Genomic DNA, 26,382 nt, shown 5'->3' with positions numbered 1-26,382 from the left:
TCTGCTCTGTCTTCTGTAACCCCATTCGGTCGAGGCAGATGACCGTTCATACTGAGCCCGGTTCTGCTAGAGGTTTTTCCTTCCCGCTAACGGGTGTTTTTTCTTTCCACTGTCGCTTCATGCTTGCTCAGTATGAGGGATTGCAGCAAAGCGATGTACAATGCAGACGACTCTCCCTGTGGCTCTACGCTTCTCCAGGAGTGAATGCTGCTTGTCGGGACTTTGGTCAAAAATGTTCCTATTTAAGAAAACCAGTTGATTGCATCAATCTGTATAATCTGACCCAATCTGTATAATATGATTGAACTTAACTTTGTAAAGTGCCTTGAGATGACATGTTTCATGAATTGGCGCTATATAAATAAAATTGAATTGAAAAAATTGAATTGAATATCAACAGATTCTTGAGAATAATGTTCAAGAAGCTGATACGAAGTTGAAGTTATGCTGGGGATGGATATTTCAGCAGGACAATGATCCAAATCTACTCAGGCATTCATGCAGAGGAACAATTGCAATGTTCTGGATGGCCATCCCAGTCCAGACCTGAATATCATTGAACATCTGGGATGATTTGAAGCGGGCTGTCCATGCTTGGCAACCATCACACTTAACTCAACTGGAATTGTTTTGTAAAGAGGAATGGTCAAAAATACCTTCATACAGGATCAAAGAACTCATTAAAAGCTACAGGAAGCAACTACAGGCTGTTATTTTTGCAAAAGGCAGATCTAATAAATATTAATGTCACTTCTCTGTTGAGGTGCCCATATTTTTGCACCGGTCAAATTTTCTGTCAATGCATACTGCACATTTTCTGTTAGTCCAATAAACCTCATTTCAATACTGAAACATTACTGTGTCCATTACATATATCAAACTGAAGTAGCTTTTGCAAACACCCAAATATTTATATATAACAATGATTAAGATTAATAGGGGTGCCCAAACTTTTTCATATGACTGTATGTTGCCGCTTTCTCAGGTAGGTTACAAACAGTTATGTCATACCTAGGTGGGCCCCATAAGGGAAAAAAGAGGGCAGATAGTATAGGTCCCAAAATGGTTTGTCACCATTTTCCATAGTGGCCCATATATTTTTTTTAATGTAAGCAGAGACAAATCACATAAGACTACATGTCAGAATTTTCTGACATACAGTTGATGTTATTCAGACTCTGTCTTTATATTCCTGCCTGATCCGTCCCGCTGTGTGCTTAAATTTTAATGTAATATCTGGTGTGAAGGACGTCAATATGCGCGTTGCCCTCCTGAAAAACGCAAACATCAACACTAATATTAACTGCTCTACTTTTAAACAACCAGGAATGTACATGTCCTTACAGTTGCAAAACTAAATGCTAATCTAACAGTGAGATAATTCTCACTAGTCTGTGCAGCCATATGAGTGGTGGAGCAGTGGAAGGAGCGCTTAGACAGCAAACACTCAACCTGGATGCTGGTGTGAGGGGTCTCCTAAAAAAGTAGTAATCATCCAACTGCAGATGATACATTATGGTGCTGCTGGCATTCTTACTAAAATCAGGAAGGTAAATCAAATCAACCAGTTTGTAAGCCCCTACACAGGCTCCAAATAGTCCATATTGTAAGTTTTGAAATCTGTCTGAAATATCACAGAAACACTGACATAGCTCTTAATGAATTTTTAATACAGAGTAGTGCCCTTCAAAATAATGTTATTCTTGGATAACAGTCAAATATTTCTCAAATATGAACATCATAAAATTTTTGTCCACTACGTTTTAGTTATTTTGTTGTTGTGCTCAAATTTAAAGATATTATGTAAAGCTGATTATCCAGCATCTCAAAATTAAGAGTTAAAATCAAACTGTAAATGAATTTTAGTCATTAACAATGTCATCCTGAACAAGAACATTAATAAATGTGAAAAAAAGAGTACAAAGCTGTAATGAGTAAAACTAAAATGCCCTTGATTATATATAGCTTGACTTGAAAAACAGATATGTCTCAACAATATCAAAAGCAATAAACTGAGATGTTAGAAAAAAAAAGCTTATATGACAATCAACAAACAATGAACTTTTTATACTGGAATATGTGCTCTTCACATAGGACAGTAAGTGGCCATAAATCATAAAGATGATTCACAATCTATGCTGTTCTCTCCTTCCTCAACATTGTCGTCATCATCCCCTTCATCCTCTCCATCGTCAATGCTTTCATCATAGTCTATGTAATGTAGATCTGGAGACATAAGTGCTTGAGAATAAGAGTTAAACTCTGGTAGGTGATGATTTGGAGGAGGGGCACCAACTTCGATAAACCTCTTGAACATGTTCATTGCACTGTACATTTTCTTTTCTAACATGATAATGTTTTGATGAAGTACAGCTTTTGAACCAGGATCTGCAGTATCATTTATAGCTGAACTTAAATGTCCATGTTGTTGATGAAGGTGAAGAATGACAGTGTTCATCTCTCTCTTAAGTAGAAGCTTTTCTTCAGTTGCTCTAGTCTTCAAATGCAGGGCTTCTATTGCTCGACTTTTTAGGTTCTTTGGAACAACACCATGATCTTCAATCTTTAAAATAAGAGAACAATTGCAAGTGGAACCTTGTTAAAGCATAGTAGCAACATAAAGTGAATAACAGCATGTAGAAAGTTGAATAAAACCTTTAGATCAATTCTACTCACTTGTTCATCAAACAATGTGTACAGCTGGGAGGAGGCATCACATAATTCTAGAAATTCTAAATGTGATGGAAAGATGCCAGTTTGTGGAGGCCACTGCAGATTATTGTACTCTGTAACAATGTTCTTCAGTTTCCTGTTACAGGCATTCACTTGCTTGGACAGCCTTATAGCAACTCCCTGTCCATCTGTAAAGAAAGAAGAAATATAAATACTAGTAAAAATAATACAATCAACACAATATGAAAACATGATACAATAGTGATTTATTGAAGTATGTTAAACATAATAAAAAGTCAACATCTGAAATAGTGTTTATCTCAATTTGGATTTTGTGAACACAAGTAGTGGCAGCCAATTCTACACAAGATATTCAACATGACACTAAAGTTCGCATAAGGAAATCTCAGTTTGTAGGTCAAAATCTATTACTGCCAATAATTGAATGATATTTTAATTGTACTCTTAAAAAGTTATCCTCAGAATATAAAGACTGATAGTTCTTACAGTGACTTAATATCTGCAGTAATGCATAAGATCATTGAATGTCCATTAGAAAATGGATGTATTACAATACTCACTTATCTGTGCCTATTTACAACGGGCATTAGGTGAAAAACAGGATACACCCAAGAAACATATTCATACACCAAAGATAAATAACCATACACATCAAAAGCACATACCCATGACAAAGGACAAGTTGGAATAAACCAGTCACTTCTTACACTGCATAAAGAAGCTTAAGTACCCAGAGTGAACATATGCATGATGCAGGGATAACATAAAGATTAAATTTAGGTTTACCACATGCTGGGATTCAACCACAAGACCTTTTAGCTTCAATTTTGCTAATGACCATACAGTCTAGAAAAGAAGTAGCGTTACCATTATATCTTCTTTTCAGGTTCAGAAGAGTGGCCCTCTCCCTTGCTTCATTTTGTGCTCGTTGTATCAGCTGACCTCTAAGTTCCTGGTCAACATCTCTCAGTGTTCTCTGGAAAATGTCATCCGAAGGGACCCATCTTCGTTTTACAGCATGGTGTCTCTCAATTATTCGAAGATCCCTGTCCAGTCTAACCACAAAAAAAAAAAAAAAAAAAAAAAAAAAAAAAAACAACGCACAGTTTCTTTACTTGAGGCGAGAACTGTTGTTCAAATATAGAAGAGTACAAATTTCTGTCACTTACTGTGATTCATCTTCAATGAGTGAGTCCTGTTGATGTGATCCGGATCTAAAAATGAAAACAAAGACTTTATATTGGCATAGCTTGTATAATTAGCTGAACTTAATACTTTGTCATTAATGTGGCAACATTGTAACTCTTGTGTAAGTATTTCACAATGTTTATACATTATCTTATGCATGTCTGAGGTTAGTGCCTAGTAGTGAGGCTGCTTCCCATAGGTGAGGTTAGGAACATGGAACAACCACCAAATCGAGACATTTGACTAATTTTTTTTGTATTTACTACATGTCTTGAAAACTGCAGACCTTTGCAGCGCCCTCATCATTACAGACACACCACCAATCTGCCTACTGATTTGGTATTCAAAAAAGGATCATACCTGAGCTGGTTGATTTCGGTCAGCTTCATCACATAGTTCCTCTTCCATCTTGGAACAATCTCTGTAGATAAGTCAACAATGTATGTTATTGAACAATCCAGTATCTCTGTGAATAATTGGAAATAATACGAATTACATCAAAATTTAATTTCCCTTTAGGATAAACATTCGTACATCTTTTTCCGCTTAGCAGCAGTCGGCCTATATGACTAAGGCACCCTGCATAGGAAACTGTTTTCGGCCGCTTGGGTGCATGGTTGAAAGCACGGCCAACAGACTAACTGAAATGTGCCACACCTCCAGCTCTGGCAACAAAACGGGAACCAGGTGAACGGCGTCCATGCAAGGGAAGACTGTCTCCAGTGGTAATGCATAAGGGGTGTTATGGCTGCGCTTTGTCTGGTTCCTCTCCTAGGATCTGTCTGCCTTGGGTGACCCTACCAGGGGCATAAAGGCTCCGACAGTATAGCTCCTAGGATCATTGGGACACTCAAACCCCTCCACCACGTTAATGTGGCAGCCCATGGAAGGGTGCTACACAAAGCATTTTTTAATTTCAATGTAATATAGTTCAATTAATTTAAGAACCATAAACAATCCAGTTCATTACAAGTGTCAAAGTCAAAAAAGATATTCAAACTCTGTTTAGATGTAGTCAAAGCAGCTTTGAAAGACACTCACAACATTGCCCCTTGACACAAATGAAAAAAACAAACAAAAAAACAAAAAAAACAACAAATGAAATAAAACAGAAAAAAAACATACCTTTGTCTCTAGTTTTTAAATGTGCAGCTTGGGCTACATGTCTCTGTGTTTCCATCCATTGTTGTAGGTCATGTTCAGAAATGCTTACTTTGGACAAAGGAAAAATAAATAAATGAATACAAAACTTTTTTTGCAATCAAAAGGTTTCAATTAAGACAAGCTTACTCGGTGACTCTTTCAAAACTGCAGAAATCTCTTCCTCAGCAATACTCGCAATCTTCTCGGCTTTGTCCCACCTCTGAAGAAGCTGCACATCTGTAAATAACGGACAGTGTTTGAAGTTCAATTAAAAAAGTTTCAGTAAATTATTAAATAAACTATGGACATATACTGCACCTAGATCTGCAGATTTTCTTCTACCATAGTACAGGAGTGCGTTTGTGAGAAGGTCAAGGCGATGGGAGGGAGTCATCTCTTTAGTCACTCGAGAAAATCTTCTCAAAAACGACCATAACCTCTCCATGCATTCACCATCTGTTAGTCCAAATCCAGGAACTCGTCGCGTGCTGTACATGATCTGATTAACATAATTAGTCATAACTGTAAAGTGTGCAACACCCAATATGGAGCCTAATATATTGGACATCATGTAGACCTGTAACAATTACAAATGGACACAAAGGTTATTATCAATGGCAATGTTGTTTTTTGGAGGCCATATGAAATTTTAAAATATAATTAATAATGAAAATATAAGTAAATATTCTCAATATTAAATTTTTAATTATAAATATCACTTAACCCTGGAGCTGTAATACAATTAAAATATACAAAGTACATAAGCAAAAACACATAAGTGTCATGAAAATACTGCTGAGGCCAAAAAACCATACATAACACTGATGTTATCCAGTTTGTGTTGGAAACAGAACAAGAAAAGAGAAAAGGAATATATCATGGTATTTGAAACAATTAAGCTCATTTTCAATTGTCATGCTGCTTTATAGCAACAGGGTGAACAATATGTATATATGATGTAACAAGATGTTGAATTTGGTAGACTAACTTTAGAACAACCCAAAAAATACCTGACACTGCAGTTTATGCCCATACACATGAAATGCTGGTACCGCCAGGGAAAGTCCTTTTGGGATTCCTTCTCCAGTTTTCTGTTCAATGACAGACAGTGTGTCACTATTGTTGTTATATTATAAAGAACTCGGACATTAAGAATTATACTCACACGGAAATGTCTGGACAGGACACATGCAATGTCATAAAGGACATGCAGATTAATGTTTTTTTCTTTATATTTTTTCATCAGCTCTGTGATGACATATTTAGGATATGCAAGTCTGTTAAAAAATAGTTTGATAACAGCATAAGATAATGTATAAAAAATAATCCAAGAGTCTTTCAAATAATTGGATGATGTTATGTTAAAGTCATCCAAATACACTTTAAAAACTCACCTTTCTCCATGTGTCATGTTAAGAAATATCAGTGGAACCTCGTGGCGACATGATGCTCCAAATACACCAGTTATGTCTAATTTTTTTTGCTGGTTTTGGGAACGAAGTGCATTGCCAGCTTTAAACTTGCTACAGTTCTAAAAAATAAAGGAAAGAGGTTCTCAGTGAAACACATAAAACGTGAGGAATATACAAATTGTGTCAAAATAAATGAACGTGAAAATATTTTAAAATTAGAAAGATATATATCTGTCATAAAATTCCTTTTAAGGGTATTTTTTAAAAAGCATTGACTAAAAATAAATAAGAAAGTTACCAGAATAGAAAATGAGATATGATATTTACTCACCTCTGTTGGTTGACAGTTGTCAGGATTTGACCTGACATACTCTTCAACATCTTCATCCCTGACAAACATTCTGTTACCCTGCAATGGCTCAGTGATACTACTTCCAGAGCTCTTTTTTCGTACAAGGCCAAAGTTGGCATCCAAAGCCACAATTACAGTGCCATCAGTCTGAAAAATAAACAGCAAGAATAAGGATAAGTCTCAAAGCTCTCAAAATGACATTTGTCCATTGTACTAATGTCTTCTAAAAGTATATTACAAATCTATCTCAGTGTGTCCAACCTTTATGCATGCCGGGCACACTGTGCCATCATCAAATTGGTCACAAAGGCCAACTAGTGACCTTCGTCGGAAGTGATAATGGCGAAACTGGGAAATAGACTCTCCTACTAGGGCTCTGTACAGCATATTAACCTGTAGTAAAAAGAGTCACAGTACTTATGTTTAATCTATTAATTCCAAAGGTACATAAGTAAAATAAATAAATAAATACTGTAAAAAAAAAATTCTAAATGAGAAAGCAGTAAATAATACATCTAGTCTACTGGAAATGCCATCAGTGACATTAATTTAAAGAAATATTTAATATATTAAACAGAATAAAAAAGTTGCAATATTGTTGACATATTTACTAGGACATCTTTTTCTCACTACCTCCATAACAGTAAGATTGTTTTTCCACCGTAAGGTGTTGATGAATCCCTCTACAGAGATCTGGCACTCCAAAGAAAGATGGACAAATAGCTCAAGAAGAGCCATTGAAAAAGCAGTCTGTGGCTTCTCCGGTGAAGCAGGCCAAAGGCCATATTTCAGAAGAGTGCAGACCTCAGGTTCGCATTTACAAAAAGAAACTGTGCAATTAATGAGATGACCTAAAAAGACAAAGAAAGAAAAAAGATTACTGAAGAATCATTCCATTTTTTATCTCACAGAGTGAATAAATACACTGTTTTATAGAACTCAGAATTAAATCAGTCCACAATATGTGTTATACTTATACTTCGATTTTATAAGTTGTATAACAAATACATGATATCTATATGAGGAGTTGATCTTTTTATTACTGCTCCCTTTAGGGACCACCGAGCCACATCTATGCTTCTAAGATGGAATAGGACAGGGGTGACCAAAATTCGTCCTCGAGCACCTTCATTCTGCATGTTTTAGTTCTCTCTGTGGTGGTGGTAACAACCTTTCCAGCAGGTCAATGTTCTTCTACTGAGCCATCACTGGATCCAAGTGCATTAAACCAGGGACAGAACTAAAATCTGCAAAATGCTGGCCTTCGAGGACCGACTTTGGGCACCACTGGTGTAGGATGTATTGGGATTACACCCGAGGAGCTGGCCCAATTGGCTGGGTAGAGGGAAGTCTGGGAATCCTTAATTATGCTGTTACTTGGGTGACCTGACCCCAGATAAGCAGAAGGCAATGGATGGATGATATATCCCTTCTTTAAACATGTACAAACCAACGCAGACTTGCCACTTTAACTGTGTTTAACTTAACATGTGTTGTCTTTAACTGAGCTTCCCCTCCAATCTATGTATTTATGTAGTTTTCTATATTTGTGTATCCAAGTATAAATAACAACAAAGAAGAATAAAAAGTTATTCCACAATAAAAAGTCACATAAACATATATTCACATGGGACAAGATTAATACTCATAAAGTGAAAACATAAATTTTACTAAATAAGATTTAGAATTTTGTAGAATATATATATATATATATATATATATATATATATATATATATATATATATATATATATATATATATATATATATATATATATATACACACACACTGCTCAAAAAAATAAAAGGAACACTTAAACAACACAATATAACTCCAAGTAAATCAAACTTCTGTGAAATCAAACTGTCCACTTAGGAAGCAACACTGATTGACAATCAATTTCACCTGCTGTTGTCCACATTCAACTTTGTACAGAACAAAGTATTCAATGAGAATATTTCATTCATTCAGATCTAGGATGTCTTATTTGAGTGTTCCCTTTATTTTTTTGAGCAGTATATATATATATATATATATATATATATATATATATATATATATATATATATATATATATATATATATATATATACACACACACAAAATTAATTAATTAAAAAATTACAGTGTAAAAACATACCTGTGTTGACAAAAGTCTTTACATCTCTGGAGTAAACAACATGGGTACTGTGATCCCCACTTAAATGCAACACCAACTGCTGGAAAGCAGCCTCATAGCAGGTTTTCTAAAGAGACACAAAAAAGGACAGAGAAAAATCGAATTTTATGCAATTAAGAACTCATTCTCATTCTATACATATCAATTACAATATTTATTAGTACATTCAACAAAAATGAACTTACATTCCACTTTTCAGGGAGGTGCAAAGAATTTATGTGTACTGTGTAGACACAATCCTTGCAAAAAACACTGCTTCTGCTGCATTCCAGACAGCGGTATACTCCAGGTTTCTTGCACACAGAGCACATGTCAGAGAAAGGAGCGGAGGACTTATAGGACTCTTCCAAGACCTGATCTTTTAGTGTATCCCATAGGCTCAGCTCCTTCCTTTTTGCCCTGGTATACGCGGTCCCTTCTTCCTCTGAGTTTTCAGTACAAATGTCATGTGATGAGGGAAAAACAGTGTTGGTGTCAGATGAGCCTGCATGTGAGGGAATGTAGGAAGATTTCGCCCGAGCACCGATGGTTTTCCGAGTTAGTTTTATTTTTTTGGTCTTACAACGGACACTGCTCTTATATTTAGGCATGGTTCTAAAGTGGGAGAAAACAGAAAGAAGACAGAAATACTGTAACACCGAGAAGCATAAAATCATAATAAAAAAACAAAATTTTAGCACATTGTTATTAAAGGTATGAAGGACAGCTACATTTGAACCTGACTGGCTTTTAGTAGCCTTTTTTCTACCAAATAGTGGTAAAAACGTGTCTAAATCTGTACAAACACATGCTGTGCCACATACTCGCTAACATTAACTCATAGAACTACCATCAGCAGATTTATAAATGTAGACCTTCGGTCTTTTGAGGTTTTTTACTACATTTTTATTTGACAGATTCAGGGTCTACTCACCAGCTCCGACCGTGGAAAGTGTCGCGTCGAATGACGTAAGCTTCTTCTTCTTCTCTAATCTTTTGTCGGTTGCAATCCGTAATTTATTATTATTACTACTAATACAAATATTAAACATTTTCATATGGTACAAACACAGATTTTCATATAATCATATGAGCAAATCCATCCGTATTTTTATTTTTTTTAATTAAAAATAAGATTAGGGCCAACCCTAACTTCTTCTTATCATTATTAATGGATTGCAAGCAACTTCGGATGTACATACAGCCACCTAGTGGAAGGCTATGAGGTTGGACAACTCATAACACTACATAACTCCATAACTCTAGAATATACCTTTTCATTTCATTATATATATATATATATATATATGAAATTGCACGACCGGAAGAAAAAACACGGCATGTATTGAGAGAACACGATCCAATAAAATTAACCAAGTATGTTAAATTTTGGCATTTATTTTGAGTGAATTATTGGAAAAAATCCAAAGAAATAAAAGGCATATTGGAAATATAAGTCTTTAAAAAAGCGAACAAAAATAAACAAAACAGGAAAAAAAAAACTCCGGTTTTAGATTTTAGTGAGTTGTTTTTAAATACTGTAACGATTATTACAATACCTAATTAAAATCTTATGATACGTTTGGCTTTTGAATTTTTAGTAAATTCTTAATATCCTGTTCAAATTCGCAGATACATTATGAATAAAGGTTTTTAAAAAAAGGTAAAAAAACAAAAAAAAAGGTTCTATTCGCGACAAGCGGCTGTTATCACCGATAGAATGGTTAATAACAGCCTGATAGCAGGCAGAGCAGGGACCAACTGAGGCTATTCAATGGGGCTGATAACCACTGATAATCGCCATTCTATGGGATGATAACATCCGAAGCGGGTGGTTTGTTGGGTTAAAAACAAACAATTATTCAATGTCTACTAGGAAAAAAAATCAATTTAATTCAGCAAACACCTTTTTTATGTTACCTGGAAGAGGGGCAGTGGTGACATTTTGCATTACTGTGTGGTCAGGCAGATAAGAAAACCCTGCAAAGAGCTGTGAGAACGGCCGAAAAGATCATCAGTGCCCCTCTGCCTGCCCTGGCTGACATTTATAAAGAACGATATGCCAGAAAGGCCTCAAAGACTGTTGAAATGCTTCCATCCTCAGGCCATCAGGGCAATGAACCATCTTCAGAAGCAGCCCTGCAATTAACCTGTTAACGCCAAGGATGGATGACGTCAACTGAATGCACATGCACCTTTAAAAGTGTCTTATATTTTTAACTGTTGATGCTTTTTAACTCCTGTCTATTTGTGTGTATGTGTGTAGACCTTCACTTAAAGTTGTTTTATTGAACACCATGATTGGAGAGCGCCATAGTATATAATAGTATATAAATGTAACAATTTCAGCCAAAGTGAGAGGTTTATCAACCTTTCAGGAAGTGACATGTAATGTGAATACATACAACTAATAAATGAATACAATATATCCTTACATGTCAGAACAGAGTCTTTTTGCAAAGTATCTCTGCAGATTCTAGCTTTTGCATTTATGGAAAGCATTAGAAGTTGATTTTAAAACCTTTTTTCCTTGTAACCTACAGACTACCACTCTGGGTAAAGACACTTAGCCTTGAAATGCTCCCTGGATGGGGACAGTGGACAGAATTTCACTGGAATATACAAAGTTGCAATAAAAAATAAAGACCATTACAATAACGGTAGGAATCACTTTATTCATAGAAAGAATGTGAGATTACAGTGACAGAAACTCTTTGGAGAGTCAGCATTTTAACGAGCAGCTGTCTGTGTTATGGTCCAGTATTGATAGTACCATACACTTGGAACTCATAAAGAGAAACACCATTTACAGTAGTAAAAAATTGTAATTCATCTACTTTAATTCAACACGCAGTTTTATATAGAAGGCCAAATAATAAAGTGGTTTTTGGGCTTACAGTATTTATATTTCTGGTTGCCCTTGATGCACAGGGACATGGTGGGCCTGCTCCTGTTCTTCTGCCAAGGCATTAAAAAGTTCTTGATCTTGATGTTCTTCTGTTTGCTTTACTGGTTCCTCCTTTAGCGTCATTGTGTCGTGTTGCTGCTCCTCCCTGTGCGGCACTGCTGCATGTTCCTCCACAGTCATGGTGTTTGACAGCATGTTCTCTTCTGCCAACTCTTGCTCTTGATGAGGTGTTTTGTTGCCGCTTGAGCCCTTTAAGGGTAGATTAGTTGTAAATGGCGTCACTTCCAAAACAAATTGTGATCAAACAGTACGTCATTGAAGGATTAAATCTGCACTATAAAAATAACATGTTGAGGACATGAACTATTACCCATTACAATTGTTTATATTTTAATCCGCTACAATATTTGTTAAATATGTTTTATAATTGTTAAATTTGGACATTAACTAATTTAGTTTGGTTACAAATCCTCCTCACACATTTTTACTGCAATTAAAATGAAGATGCTTGCTCACTAAACCATTCTCTCGTTTATCATCCAGGGTGGTCACCAGAGCTAAGGCTGTTATGCTATTTTTGGTTATATTTTTCATATATCAAATTAGTAAAACACGTAAGTTAGGATCCAATTTTAGCTAGTTTAACAACATTGCTAGTGTTAATGCTAAAGCTAAATGTGCTAGCAGGCTAAACAGCTGTTATTCTGTGTTGCTGTCATGCTTGCCAAGGAAATGGTTTAGGTGCCACTTTGTTAAATAAGGTTTGAAATGTTTATTACTGTTTCATAAATGTTTTATGCCTTAATCTCAAAGCAGCTCTTGTTTTTGGAAATCTTTTAACATGGGAGGACAAACATAATTCATGAACAGAAAACAGAGGAGATGCAGTAAAACTGTATTGTTACATTCACTGAATTATGCTTGAAAGTATTATTATAATAAAGGAAATGACTGCATTTACTCTGGATGTTGAATACATGCATTATCATGTTGTCTTTGAACTACATCAAGGAAACAAGCATCTGTTTGTGTAGATGTATTGTACTTCCATTTTATTAAGATAAATACAAAAATGAATAAACTTTGAATCAATACTAATCAGAATACTTGACCAAAAAGTTCACATTTGGTTTTATCTGACCAGAGCACCGTGTGCCAAATGTTTGCTGTGTCTCTCACACGTGTGGGAAATTGCAAAAATTATCACATCTCACGGCTTTCTTCTTGCATCTTTCATAAAGGCTTGATTTATGGAGAGCGCAACTAATAGTTCTCCTGTCATAGGATTCCTCCACCTGAGCTATGGATTTCTACAGCTCTTCCAGAGTTACCATAGCCCTCATGGCAGTTTTAGATGACTTTTTAGTTGAGTTTTAGAAGGCCGTTTTAGACACAGGTTGATTAACTTATAATGTAACTTCTGAAGGCAGCTGGTTAAATGCATTTTAATTAGGGGCATCAGTGTAAAGCTGTCTAAATATAAATGAATGTCACACTTCTCAGATTATTATTCAGAGAAAATATACCAGAGCCTTATGTATGCAGGTTATACAGATTTTGCTGGTTGAACTTAAACAGGTTATTTTTATCAGTGTACCTGTGTGTTGATGAAGGGAGGAGAGAGCAGCTCAGAAGGGTCCAACAGACCATCTTGGTTTAGATCCTGAGTTTGTAGTAAGAAGTCGACCATCAACTCCACCTGAACCCGGAAAGAAACATAAGGAGAGGCTAATTTCCATAATCAGCCGAAGGTATGCTGGTGATAGGTATTCACAAATATGCTTACATACTACGGAGGTTAAAACAAACCACCAACACACTCCTTCAGTCACTTCAACTTACTTGCTCACTGGTCTCCGGTCCAAGTGCATGATTGGAGTTGTAGTCAGAGAGCAGTTTCATCATCTCCAAGCCATCCAAGAAGCCACTGCGATCATAATCAAAGAGACGAAACAGGAAGAACACCCCTGAGGGAAAGCAGGAGGTCGATATGTTATACACTCAAGTTAATGTCATTTTAAATGTTACTTTGCAGAGTCAAGGAGGGCTCACACTCACTCTTGATTTAGAACTCATAGTTAACCTTACCCTGGAGGAAGTAAATTAAAACTAAACAGAGAACGACCCCCAGAACCACAAACCTAAAAAGTTCATCCAAAGCACTTCATTAGCATTTTCTTAAAACAATGATAAAACTCTGCCATGGAAGTTTGCTTATAACTTGTAAGTCATGAACAATTTCTACATTAATGACTTGTCCATTTCAGGCTAAAGTGCTTTGTGAAGCACAAAAGAAGAAGGAAGAGTTGCAATGCTTCTAGATAGTTTAGTGTGAACATATTTAATGGGAGGTTTCAAACAGATCTTGTAGTCAATCACACAATGTAGTTTGTGTTTAACAATAAAGGTATCAATAAAGTCTGTTAACAGAGATTTTCAAAAATCTTGGAAAATAATTGGAAGTAGAGAATCTCTATGAATCTCAATAATTTCAATGTCATCAAGTAATTTATTAAGAAAAACTTATAAATCTGTTTTACACTGATTTATTTCAAGTGTTTATTTCTGCAAATTTTACATATTTTTACCTACAGCAGTTGAAAACTAAAAATTTTAGTTTCTCAGAAAATTGGTGTACTGCAAAAAAAAACAATGAAAGGATGCAGAAATGTTATGTTATGACCTTTGAAATCAAGAGGAATACTGCTGACTTGACAATTGTCCAACAATCGCTTGACACCCTGAACATAAACGGTAAGCACCAGGGCTGGACGATATAAAAGAAAAGAATATTGATAAAATAAAAATCATATTGATCGTTATCGATAACTATCAACAAATTCAAAACATATACTTTTAGTGCAGCCCTGGCCATTTTATGCTGCTTGATGGCCTATTTTTAGATATAAAATACATAAACACTGAACTCAAACTGAATCCAATTTTCAATGAACTTTTTCCAAAACTGCAAGTTTTTAAAAAAGAACGCGCTTTGTGAACTCTTTAAAGGGGGCGGAGCTTGGTGACGGCGTGTTCCTAGGTCTGCATTTGTGATTGGTTGGGAGGATGTAAAGACTAGTATTAGCCTACATCAGGGATGGGCAACTGGCGGCCCGGGGGCCGCACACGGCCCTCGTCATCACTCAGTGCGGCCCGCGAATAGATCAATAATAATTTAATAATGACAAAAAAAAATTAAAAATAAAAAAAATAAAAAAATAAACTTGCAATTATACTTTTGACCTATAGGGGGCCGTACCCGAACAAAAGCGGGCATGGGCCGCTTTGCAACAGCGAGGAAGAAAGTCAAGAGCCCTGGCCACTAGCAGTGGAATATAGGAAAAACTTGACGAGAAAGTCACATTTTTCAGACAAAATGGGAAGAAGTATGGACATGGGGAATTTTTTTTTTGGTCTCTTGTCATTTACACACAACATAAACCGTGAGAGCCGACGTGAGTTTTGAAACTGCAAAGTTTTGTCTTAAGCAGAAGATCAAACGTGCAGACCAGTGTGATGCATTCGTGAGCGTCAGAAAGCTATGGTGCATTCAGGAGCATGGGACATTAGATTTTTCAGAATAAAAAGCTAACATGTGCATAATCAAAAAGTAACAGAAATACAATTATAGAGCATTCAGTATTGTAAGAAAGCCCACACAGTTTCTGGATAGACACATTCTTGTTTGAGTTAAGTTCTGTTCCGTTTTATGCCTCTTTCCTTGTAAATTTGAAATGACCCATGCTCCTGAATGCATTGACATGGAGCTTAAATTCATTTTTTGCATTTTTTTTAAAGCAAACGGTTTGTCTTTTGCTTAAGGACATATTAAAATGCATTTATATGCAGAAAATAGTTATATGTTGGTGCAGTAAACATACAGATATAAATTCATCTAAAATTTGTTCTTATTGAGAATAATTTTTAGCGTCTTTCATATCCAATTATTTGAAGTGCGTGGTCATGTGGCCCTCCAATGGTCGTGCTGAAAAAAATGTGGCCCTCTTTATCATGGAAGTTGCCCATCCCTGGCCTACATGATAGGCTTGAATGCAAAAAGGAAAACTTTTCTTCTATTGAACTTTTTATTGACCCTTTTTTTTCTATTATCGATACACGTCTATCGATTGATATATATTGTTATTGAATTATCGTCCAGCCCTAAGCACCATAAAGTTACTACTAAACAGGGCCGCATTTCAGAGCGCTGTATCCAAGCGTATTTAGGCAAAGTTGAGTGAAAAGAAAATCCCCACAGGGTGAAACACAGCCATGAGATGATTTTGAAGCAGAGTTTGTTTTTCTGATAAATCAAAATTTTGCATTTCATTTGGAAATAAATGTTTCAGAGCCTGGATGAAGAATGGAAAGGGGAAAAAAAATCCAATTTGCTTCAGGTCCAGTGTGAGGTCAGTGATCATACAAGGAGCAATCAAGTTTGTTGTCAATGCAGCTTGATATACATCACTCTGTGCAACTCTTTTCTTCTTGAACTAAGTTACTCAAATGACCTTTTCAGTGATTTAATAGTTAATTTAGATGTGTCTGTTTAGATTTTAAATGTTATCTGCAGTCGGTGCTGTCTACCTTGCTCCCAGGAAGTGATCTCAGGTCCTCCTTGGCTGCTCTGTAGACTGTGCTGAATATAGCTCTGCAACAACCTGCGATTACAGACATTGTACAGTTTTCTAAACATCATTTGGTAATACAAGAAAAGTAGAAAAAAATAAGAAGAAGAATAAAATAAAATAAGGAAAACAAAAAAGAAAATATATCAATATTACTTTAATTAACATCTCCATGTATTGTATTTTGCCACAGAAAACTACCAACTTTTTTATTAAAATATTCTCCCCGCCTTTAGCTTTCTGTTTGCAAACCTCAGCAACAAAAATAATCTGAATATATGGTGAGCTCTGAGAGAAGGAACTGAAGAGTAAACGTTCTAATTAAACGCAGATTTTCAGTGTAATCTGATCATATAACCCTCAGGTTTTTCCCTTAAATGAATACTTAGGCCTACAGGAAGCCACGAAACAAAATTATTCCAGGGTCCAGAACTGGACAGTGGACTGCACTTAGGACATCCCTTGGCTAAGGTCAGTAAACCAGTCCAAACAAAGTGATAATGGCAGGTTCAGACACATAAACTAATATTTTCAGCTGCTTTATTTTGTGGTTGCTGTTTTAAATCAAACCGATTGACTGTCATTTTACAGTACATCTAACAACATGCTACAAAAACAACTACATTCAGCTAGCGGAGCTACTAGGATCTTATCAAAATATAACATATTGTAGCGAGAACACTACCCCATTGTGTGCCTCCATATTGCCTTTATACACTGGCTGTCTCTGTCATTGAGACAAAGGGCATCAGACAACAGTGAGGATCATTCATCTCTAAAATAGCCGAGGTCTAAATGAATCACCAACATCACTTTAACAGACTGATGAGACAATATTTAGAATATTTATGATGTAATTATTTTGTCTATATTCCCAGCTGACCCTGGTGCCACAGTCGTTTCATTACTAGTGTATCTAAAACAACAAAATCAAACATCCCCAAAGTGGCTGAATGGTAGATATTTCAAATTTACATGTGTCATGTTGTAATTACAAATTATTGAGTTCAATTTTTATGTTTCTTTTGTGGTTTTCTTTGCATCCATTGATTTATATTGGAATATCTAGTTAAGTCTTTTTGCTAGATAAAGTCTTAATATGTTCTCCTCTAAACGCTGTGATTTGTTGAACAAGATTTAGTGGTAAATATACTGTAATTTAGTAAGTACAATGTTCTTTAATACTATATTTAATATACTTAAACATTGCATTTTTACCTGGATATGGCATATTATCTATTAATAATTGTGTCCTCTCTCTAATTGTTTTTGCCGCTGTGATGCCCGACTCTTCCCATTGTGGGACAGCAAAGGTATTTCTATTCTATTCTATTCTGTTTGCTCTCTCAAGCATTTCACCAGTTTTTGCTTTGACTTTAATTTTTCAGATCATCAAACAAATTTTAATACCTAAGAAATCCTGAGTAAATACAGGTGGAGTAACTGCAGTGCTTTAGATATTGCTTTGGATTAAACTTTTGAGTGATTGGTGCGCTCTTTAAATAATTGTGTTAACCTGGAAAGGTTCACCACAGTTCCATGTTTTCTCAATTGTTGTAGAAATGGTTTAGTAAATCTTTTCCAGAGGGTTAGATGTCGAGGACATTTCTGAGAACTTTCATCCTACTTCGTGACGCCTTACAGGTTCTATCTGAGTGACTTCTTAAATGTGTAGTCAGTGACTGATATGATCCTTTGATAAATGCCTTTTGTATTTACTTTTTCTAAAATAAATGATCTAAAAATGTTTTATAATAATAAAAAAAAGAAGAAATCCGTAAGGAGGACAAATAACTTTTCACAGCACTGTAAATTTTGGAAGCAAAATCAAAAATAAGTAAAAACATTAAATTAAGATAATAACAACAACCATAATAATAACAATAAGGAAAATGTGTTTCAAATAAACTAAAAATATTGAATTGATAGCATTTATTTTAAATGGTTATTCCAACCAACTGAAGTCTGTAACTAATATTTAGTAACTTAAAATGAAATAATACTAACATTTACTTGATTTTTTATACATATCAATTGGATATAAATTAAAAATAATTCTAATTGAATAGAAATAAGGTTGTACTATCCTTGATGATTACAAAGGGAAATAGTATCTGAAATGTAATTTTTTTCATCAATAACACTGAAGCACACTAAATCTCTAAATGCAAATTTCTCAATAGGTATACAAATGAGGTTGAAGGGTTTTCAAATTGTAGGTAAATAGTATTTTATTTCCAAGCACAGATGTCTACTTTCAGCATTCAACACCTCACTAGAAGCCTAAATTTGCTGATACGCCATAGGCAAATATTTGTGCACTGTTGATGCAAGGTGGTGCAAATACCATCTGCTTTGTTAAAAACATTTCTATCGACCTCAAGGTATAAGTCAAGCATACGTCCTTAAATCTCATCAATGAAAATAAGCTGCATAATTATTGTCCCACTAAGCCCATAGAATGCTGAGTTCTCTCCACTGAGTCAGTCGATGTACTAACACTAGTATGTGTATATGTATATATATATATATATATATATATATATATATATATATATATATATATATATATATATATATATATATATATATATATATATATATTATATATGTGTATATGTATATATATATATATATATATATATATATATATAAGTTATGTGTATATGTATATATGTATATATATGTATACACATATGTAAATGTAATGTTTTGTATATTGTTATTTATATATTTATAAATGTTAAACATATATCAATAAAATGCAAAATATTTCAGCACATGACTTTCTCAGTACTTGATATTTTTAAAACATAACATAAAAGTATATGGTATTTGACATTTTAAAAGTCTTAAGCCCCCCTGAACATGAGAAAATCCTCGTTATTCGATGCTTTAGCGCACATATTCCCTAGTTACTAGGGGAAAATAGGGAGTACCAATATGGCGGCTGGTGGCTTCAAAGCGACTCGTTCAAACAGACTGTGATTAGCACTCCAGTGTATTATATAGCTCAGTGGTTCTCTCATTTTGCTCCCTAAATGAAGTGAACACTTGGGGTTTAAAGGTAAAATTATGATTAACCAAAAATGTGAGCTGGGAATCTACATAGACCAATAATTACAACAAAAGCTGGTGTTATTACACATGCAATCTTATCAGCATTTGGTCCTGGCCACATCATCAACACAACAGAGATACCAAAGGTCAGGGGGAAAGGACAGTAGCTGCTTAGTCCACTGTAACCCTAACAAGGCTGCCTATGGAGTTTATATTGTGTAGAATTTATCAGAGTTAACTTAAGAAAGCAGTCTGACACAAACAACTTGGTTGATATTACGTTTTGTGCTGGGTTTGAATCTCTGCTTTTCTTCTAGCGACGATGTAAGACTTTATTAATATGGATGGAACAAAAAGGGAGAAATGCGGAAAGCACTCTAATGATGAGGTGGACATTAATTGACCTTCTTGCAGACACCAGTGTAAAGCAAATATAAAATTCAAGTAAATTTATAGCTCAAAGTGAGATAGGAGTGCATCAGCAGGGCATCATTTAAAAGCCACTCACCTGCGTTCCTCTTCTCCAGAGCCAAAGGGATTAATCAGTCCTGCTGATGGGGAATGGGCACCTGCTGACTCTTCCCTAAAGGATAAACAAATAAAAGCACACTAAAAAAGAGATCTATTGCCACGTCCTGCTATCTCTTTCTATTTTACAAAACAGAGATTATCATTGATTGTTTTTTAAAAGAAGAAATATGTATATTTGCCATTTTATAAACAAATCTGATTGTCATGTGTGTCTTTTCCAGCCAGAAAAACTGGTGCATTTCACAAAAATGAAACACATCATGAGGAAAGGACATAATGAGGAAACACTGAAGAAACATTTTAGGACATCAGCTGGGATGTTAAGGTTTGGACACAAGTGGCTTTTCAAAATGGACAATGAACCTAAAGGTTCAGTCAATTTAGCCCTGATCTCAGTCCCATAGAAAATGCATGAGCAGAGCTGAAAAGGTGTGTGAGCAAGGAGGCCAGATTACACTGGTTCTGTCAGGAGAAATGAGCCATAAATCCAGCAAACTATTGCGAGAAGCTTAAGGAAACATGTTTGAGGCCAGAAATAAAATTGAAAAGGCAATGCTATCAAATACTAATGAAAAGAATGGGGACTTCTGACTAATAATAAGGAACTTTCCACAGAAAAGTCTTGTGTCAAAGTACCTTTGTGTCCCAGGTAGCCCAGGTGCTGCCAGGCACAGGTTTATGAGGAAGTACAGAGACAGAAAGCGTGGGACCAGCCAGTCCAGCTGATACCCCATGAGCAGACCTGAAAATAAACAATGATGGGATTACACATTACAAACATCCAATTTAATCTGCCCACACATTGAATATATATTTTTATTATTAGCTAATCAATAGCTAACCAAATGATCAAAGTAGTCAATCAGTTTTAACTTTATCAAGTTACCCTCTAACTAAGCATCAAAATACTATTTTTTTTATCCAACCACAAATGCATCATAGCAAAGGTGATAACTTTGCTCTATTAACTGTCACTCTTTAATGTGAAAGTTTTCACTGAATAAGGATTCGGAAAACAATGTATTTCTTTAAAACTGCATGGTTTAAAAAAACTGTTTGAAGATTACAAGATTTAGATAAGGCTAATAGAAGAAATTGCAGACACTCTATGTTCACCATATCGTTAAACCCAATGCAGAAAATGAAATAAACGCTGGGAGGACATTTATTTGATAAATTAAGTTTAAATATTTGTTTTATTTGTAGAAAAATCATTATCCAATAAATTGGAGGATATTATTAGTGGTTTTTAAGCAATGTAATGATCCATATATTTATGGAAGCCTGTTTCCACCTTTGTGGTAAAAAAAATGTTTAAATGCATGTCTATTTATGACTTAAACATGTTGTTATTATAAGACATAGATTCCTTTATTTAACCAGGTAAAAAAAAACCTCATTGAGATTAAAACCTCTTTTTCAAGAGTGACCTGGCCAAGACGGCAGCTCAAATACACATTTGAATACATCACACGGTAAGATTATCCATTTACAAAATGCAGTCACAACAACCAGTCATGCTTAGTACTCATTTATAAAAGATATTAATTCCCCCAAGAGATAAAATAGTTCTCAATTTCAGGTCCTTTTGTGCATCATTCCAGGTCGATGGGGCAGAGTATTTAAAAGCCTTTTTTCCCAGTTCAGTTCTGACTCTTGGGATCTGCATGGATGAAGTCCAGAGAACGTTGGCCATATCGGTTAAACTTTCTACACACATGTAGACATAAATATGTAGGTAGAAGTCCAAGAATAGATTTGTAGATAAAGTTCAGCCAGTGGGAGAGCCTATGAGCACACAACATTGTGCAATTGTATATAAGGAGCAATGAGCTACACTATCCCTGCAACCAGTGACCAAACGTAATGCACAGTGATAAACAGCATCCAATTTCTTTAAAACCTGACCTGGAACATGCATAAAAAGCAGGTCTCTATAGTCCAACATAGGTAAAAAAAAAAAAAAAAAAGTAGCAGTGATCAAATGTTTTCTAAGATGCAAAGAAAAACATGATTTATTTCTAAAAATAAATAAATAAATAAATACAATTTGAAATGAGTTTATGGATGTGCCGTTTAAAAGATAAATTCTCATCAATTAAATACCTACATATTTATAAGATGTGACCATTTGAATTTTGACTCCATGCACAGTTGACAGCCTGGGAGGGTTAGAGTGAAACTGTTTACCATTAGAAAAAAAGCAATGGGTTTTGATTTATCTGCATTAAGCACTAACTTAAGATGAGTTAACCAGGACTAAACAGTGACAAAAACTGACTGTAACAGCTCCAGTGATTGTGAGTTTAAGAAAGAGAAACGGTAAAGTACTGTGTCATCAGCATATAGATGAGCCGTAGCATCAGATAACTTGTCACAAAGATCATTGACATAAATTGTAAACAACAGTGGCCCTAGTATGGATCCTCGAGGCACATCCTTTACAATAGGGATGAAGGAAGAATAGGACCCATCACCCTGGACACACATGTTCCACCTGATAAATAATTACAGAACCTGTTTACTGCCTGATCAGAGAGGCATATTCTTATAACCATGATACTACCTAAAAATTATAACATAACTAGGCAGTACATCATATTTCTCATCACTGCTGCTTAAAGCAGAAATTGGCTTCCATAATAAAGTTGCTGTTTTTCTGAAAGAGTAACATAGATACTTTACTTTGAAGCGCATCTTTGAGTGATTTCGCACGCTTTTAATTAATCCTAGAAATTAAAATCAAACTTGGAACAGGCTCACAATCAGTGGAATCGGTGCAGTTTTAAAAACTACATTTAGGCCTATTTCCAGCTCAGCGCTGCCCCCTCTGCTCTGTAAAGGAGCCCGTTTCCGTATAAAAGAAGGTCTTATTTGCAGTTTAAGCAGATTTTCGTTTTGCCTTTAAAACAGACAGAATTGAGGTTTAAATCCCTGCAGCTTCTTCCTCATAGAGCCTTGCCCCGGTTCACTGCAGCATTATTTCTGGATCAACGCATCCAGAACAGGACATACTGGTTTGCGAGCAACTCCTGCCGTCTTTGACATCAACGCTCCATCTCGGATTGATATCTAAGGTTTTGTTAAAACAGCTCCTTGGCTGCACCTTCACCAGCCTGAAAAACTAACATTTAAATAACCCCGCTGCCAGTCGGGCCCTGGGTTTAGCGGTCTAACCTCCTCTCTCAGAAATAATGAAGGACCTACCTGACTGCATAGTTGGGACTGTAGACGGCCGATTTCCGCAGGTTAAAGGTTCATGTCTGAAGGACGCCGCTCTTCCGTCCCGCACCGCCCTGGAGGCTCTGCAGCACTGCGCCCTCCCCCGCTCTTGTCGCGCCTGCTGCCGCGGAGGAGACCGCTGCGTGTTTGGCTCAACGTCAGGCTCCACGTGGAGGAGCGCCGTCTGTCTTTGTGCGCCTCCGTCCTGGGATTTTCCTGCCACGCCACGACGTCCACGTCCACACACCCAGGCACATTCCTCAAAGGGCGCGGGCAGCCAAACCTGGCCTGCCTATATATTTAAATCATCCTGGGGTAATTTGCATCCTTCACATCGGTTAAATGGGTGGAAGCAGCTGGACATTTGTGTTGTCAGCCTTTCGGTTTAGCAGCACATTTACCAGGGTAGTGATTTTAACGCAGTGCAGTTTAAATCCAGCAACTGTAGCTTTAAAGGAAAAATGGCCACTCCTGTATAGAGGGCCAAAAGTGCCATAACTCAATACATTATTATATGTACTTATAGCAATATTTAGATGTGTCTACAGTGCCCCCTTCTGTTTATTTTTCTTTATCATCTCACTTTCAGACCATGAAACAATATTTAAAGGTCCCATGACATCGCTATATAACAACAGGAACAAAAACTCTGAGAAATCCATGCCCTTCGGACTGTACGGCAAAGATTGGTTTGAGTTTTTACAGGTCTGCAGCTCTCACAGAGAATTTTTTAACCTCTTTAATGTGAATACATAATGTATTAACTACTTTCAGGATGGAAGGACGATTTTACCCAGTATAAATAGTCCAAGGGTCTGCAACCTTTACAATCCAAGGAGCCATTATTGCCCTGAGTCCCGTTAATGAAACTCTTTTACAGCCGCTAATGTTCTATGATTTTCGGAAAAAAGACAACATATCTTTTTATTTTATTTTATTTATTTATTTATTTTTACAAATGTCTTCCACAGGATATTTGTTGTCATTTTTAAAGAACCACTGTTTTATTTGTATTTTTAGATTGCAAAATAAAGAAAATCATAAAATCTTTGCAAAAAGTGGTTGGATACCTTTTCTGCTAGGGCTATGGGATGTTTATCTACGGAAGAGGATTAGGGACATTAAAAAAAATAGAAAAAGGGGAAAAAGGCATTAAAAGTTTATTTAATTCAGACTTTATTCTCAGAATTCTGACTTATTTCTCAGAATTCTGAGATTAAAGTCAGAATTGAATAGACTTTTAATGCCTTTCCCCCTTTTTTTCTATTTTCTATTTTATGAATGGCCCTAATCATTTTCCTATTTATCTGTGGAAAATGATGCTTAAACAATAAAAATAAAAAAAACAACAACAAAAATAAATCAGTTTCCAACCAAACAACAATAAAAACATTTTATTCTGATGTGGAAATTCTATGCAATTGTTCCATTAGAAAAAGTGAAACTTGTGTTATTATATCTATATTAAAATTGCATTATATGATTAGCCATCTTTTTTAGCCAAAGTTGTTAAGAGCCATTGTGGAAGGTCCACTTGCAGCTCTGGAGCCATAGGTTGCAGACCCCTAATAGCCCCATAGACCAAGGCAGGGAGTTGGCTGCAGCAGCACTGCTGCGACACAGGAGTATGCAGCAAAATCATGCTCCTGGCAGCGGTTTAACTTCAGCTAGTCAATTTTAGTTTTAATCCCTTTGATCAAAAACCACCACTAGAATTCCCCAAGGCTGTTTGCTTGATGGTGTGCTCTGATTGGAGAATATTAATTATGTAGAAAGACAACCAACCTAGCAAGATGACCCCTTTTCTGATCTGACCGTTTTTGAACAAAGCAGCAAAACCAACCTCCCTGAGCAGATGTTTTGTAATCTTTCAGATTAACAAAAATTTATCTTCTTTTAGCCCCTCTTTAAAAGGGGGCGAACGGTTTATACCACACCTCTCCACATTCTCCTTTTTTAGAAGCAATAGCAGTGAAAGTGAAGGACAGAACTGCAATCCTCCAATCTGACCACAAGATGTCCCTGTAACATTTTATTTCACTGACGAGGGATCATATTCATATTGCATCATTTTGGAGTTTATATTACTTGTACCTTGCAGCAAATATCTAAAAAGGTACTTGCAATTTTGTAAATGTTTACCATCTTTCCACCAAATGCTAATGATTTATATAGATCCACCTGTTGCCCGTTGAGACTCAGGTTGATATCACGCAGTGATCCTAAACAGGTAAAACAGGAAAAAAACTAGTTAACTCATAACAATTAGTAAAACACATGTCATAACAATAGCATCCAATCATCTTTACACATATTCTGTGTGTCAGCCTTATTCAAAACTATTCATCCTGTATTCCTGATTTATTCCCAAACAAAGATCACATCAGATATGCTACAGTACAGTGTAGAAAGGCAATGACGAAGCGTTATAATCAGCAACATGTCTTTGAATATTTTTTACCCATCCAGATAATCGATTGATTACAGATAAAATTATACACACATAGACAAACACAAGATAGTTTTCCTCACCCTCACTGATGGGTCCTAAATATTTCAATGCAAGACAAGATAGTACAAACATGTATCAGTGTCCCAGAATTTCCAATGTATGCTGAAGGCAGTTATTTATGGGGAAACCTGTTCTGACCCATAGATCAATTAGTCTGACTGCAAACTTTATTTTAAAGGATGGAAGCTTATCTTCTATTCTGTGTTACAGCAATTAATTCACGCAGAGAAAAATTGCATTACAGGCTTGTGTAAGATTATCCTGTAAAGTATAGAGTTTATTACTTTAGCTGTAATAAAAGAAAACCATTATTTATGTGATGTAAAGATACACATTTCTTCTTAATCGTACAGAATACGTAGGTGGCACATAGGGCTGTACGATTTTGCCAACTGAGCAACTGAAGAGGCATAAAAGGCACCTGATCTATAAGCGAGTTGCAGATCTGAGGCTGCACTGTGCATTATGGATAAGGTCTTTTTTGGGCTACAAAACAACATTCAACACTGCAAAAAGGGAACTAAAAGTAAGTAAAATTTTCTTGAAATTGTTGTATTTTTCCCTTTATTTGAA

At 35.7% G+C, this 26,382-nt stretch overlaps 2 protein-coding genes across 4 annotated transcripts; both read right to left on the bottom strand.

Moving 5' to 3' along the window:
• Positions 1–1,631: 1,631 nt before the first annotated feature.
• Positions 1,632–10,230, bottom strand: LOC118563001. Of its 3 annotated transcripts, XM_036136565.1 has the most exons (17): positions 9,883–10,230; positions 9,155–9,563; positions 8,931–9,036; positions 7,423–7,640; positions 7,051–7,182; positions 6,769–6,936; positions 6,420–6,556; positions 6,191–6,302; positions 6,036–6,116; positions 5,344–5,524; positions 5,173–5,262; positions 5,008–5,094; positions 4,243–4,303; positions 3,864–3,908; positions 3,562–3,749; positions 2,677–2,861; positions 1,632–2,563 (listed from the first exon to the last, which is right to left on the bottom strand). In XM_036136565.1, the coding sequence occupies exons 2-17, from the start codon at positions 9,557–9,559 to the stop codon at positions 2,114–2,116; spliced, it is 2,646 nt and encodes an 881-aa protein (XP_035992458.1). In that variant the 5' UTR covers positions 9,560–9,563; positions 9,883–10,230; the 3' UTR covers positions 1,632–2,113. The 3 variants fall into 3 exon arrangements, with proteins under 3 accessions (XP_035992458.1, XP_035992457.1, XP_035992459.1); XM_036136564.1 differs by lacking the exon at positions 9,883–10,230 and having other exon boundaries at positions 9,155–9,784; XM_036136566.1 differs by lacking the exons at positions 7,423–7,640; positions 9,155–9,563; positions 9,883–10,230 and having other exon boundaries at positions 1,633–2,563; positions 8,931–9,016.
• Positions 10,231–11,603: 1,373 nt separating this feature from the next.
• On the bottom strand, positions 11,604–23,705 carry cgref1 (cell growth regulator with EF-hand domain 1). The gene is made up of 7 exons (XM_036136563.1): positions 23,283–23,705; positions 20,712–20,817; positions 20,053–20,127; positions 16,444–16,517; positions 13,699–13,823; positions 13,454–13,555; positions 11,604–12,105 (listed from the first exon to the last, which is right to left on the bottom strand). The coding sequence occupies exons 1-7, from the start codon at positions 23,290–23,292 to the stop codon at positions 11,851–11,853; spliced, it is 747 nt and encodes a 248-aa protein (XP_035992456.1). The 5' UTR covers positions 23,293–23,705; the 3' UTR covers positions 11,604–11,850.
• Positions 23,706–26,382: the final 2,677 nt, after the last annotated feature.

Source organism: Fundulus heteroclitus, chromosome 4, assembly GCF_011125445.2.
Source record: "Fundulus heteroclitus isolate FHET01 chromosome 4, MU-UCD_Fhet_4.1, whole genome shotgun sequence".
In the NCBI taxonomy this organism is placed as follows: domain Eukaryota; kingdom Metazoa; phylum Chordata; class Actinopteri; order Cyprinodontiformes; family Fundulidae; genus Fundulus; species Fundulus heteroclitus.
Note: the sequence above shows the minus strand (reverse complement) of the source record. Positions and strands in the feature narration are given on the sequence as shown.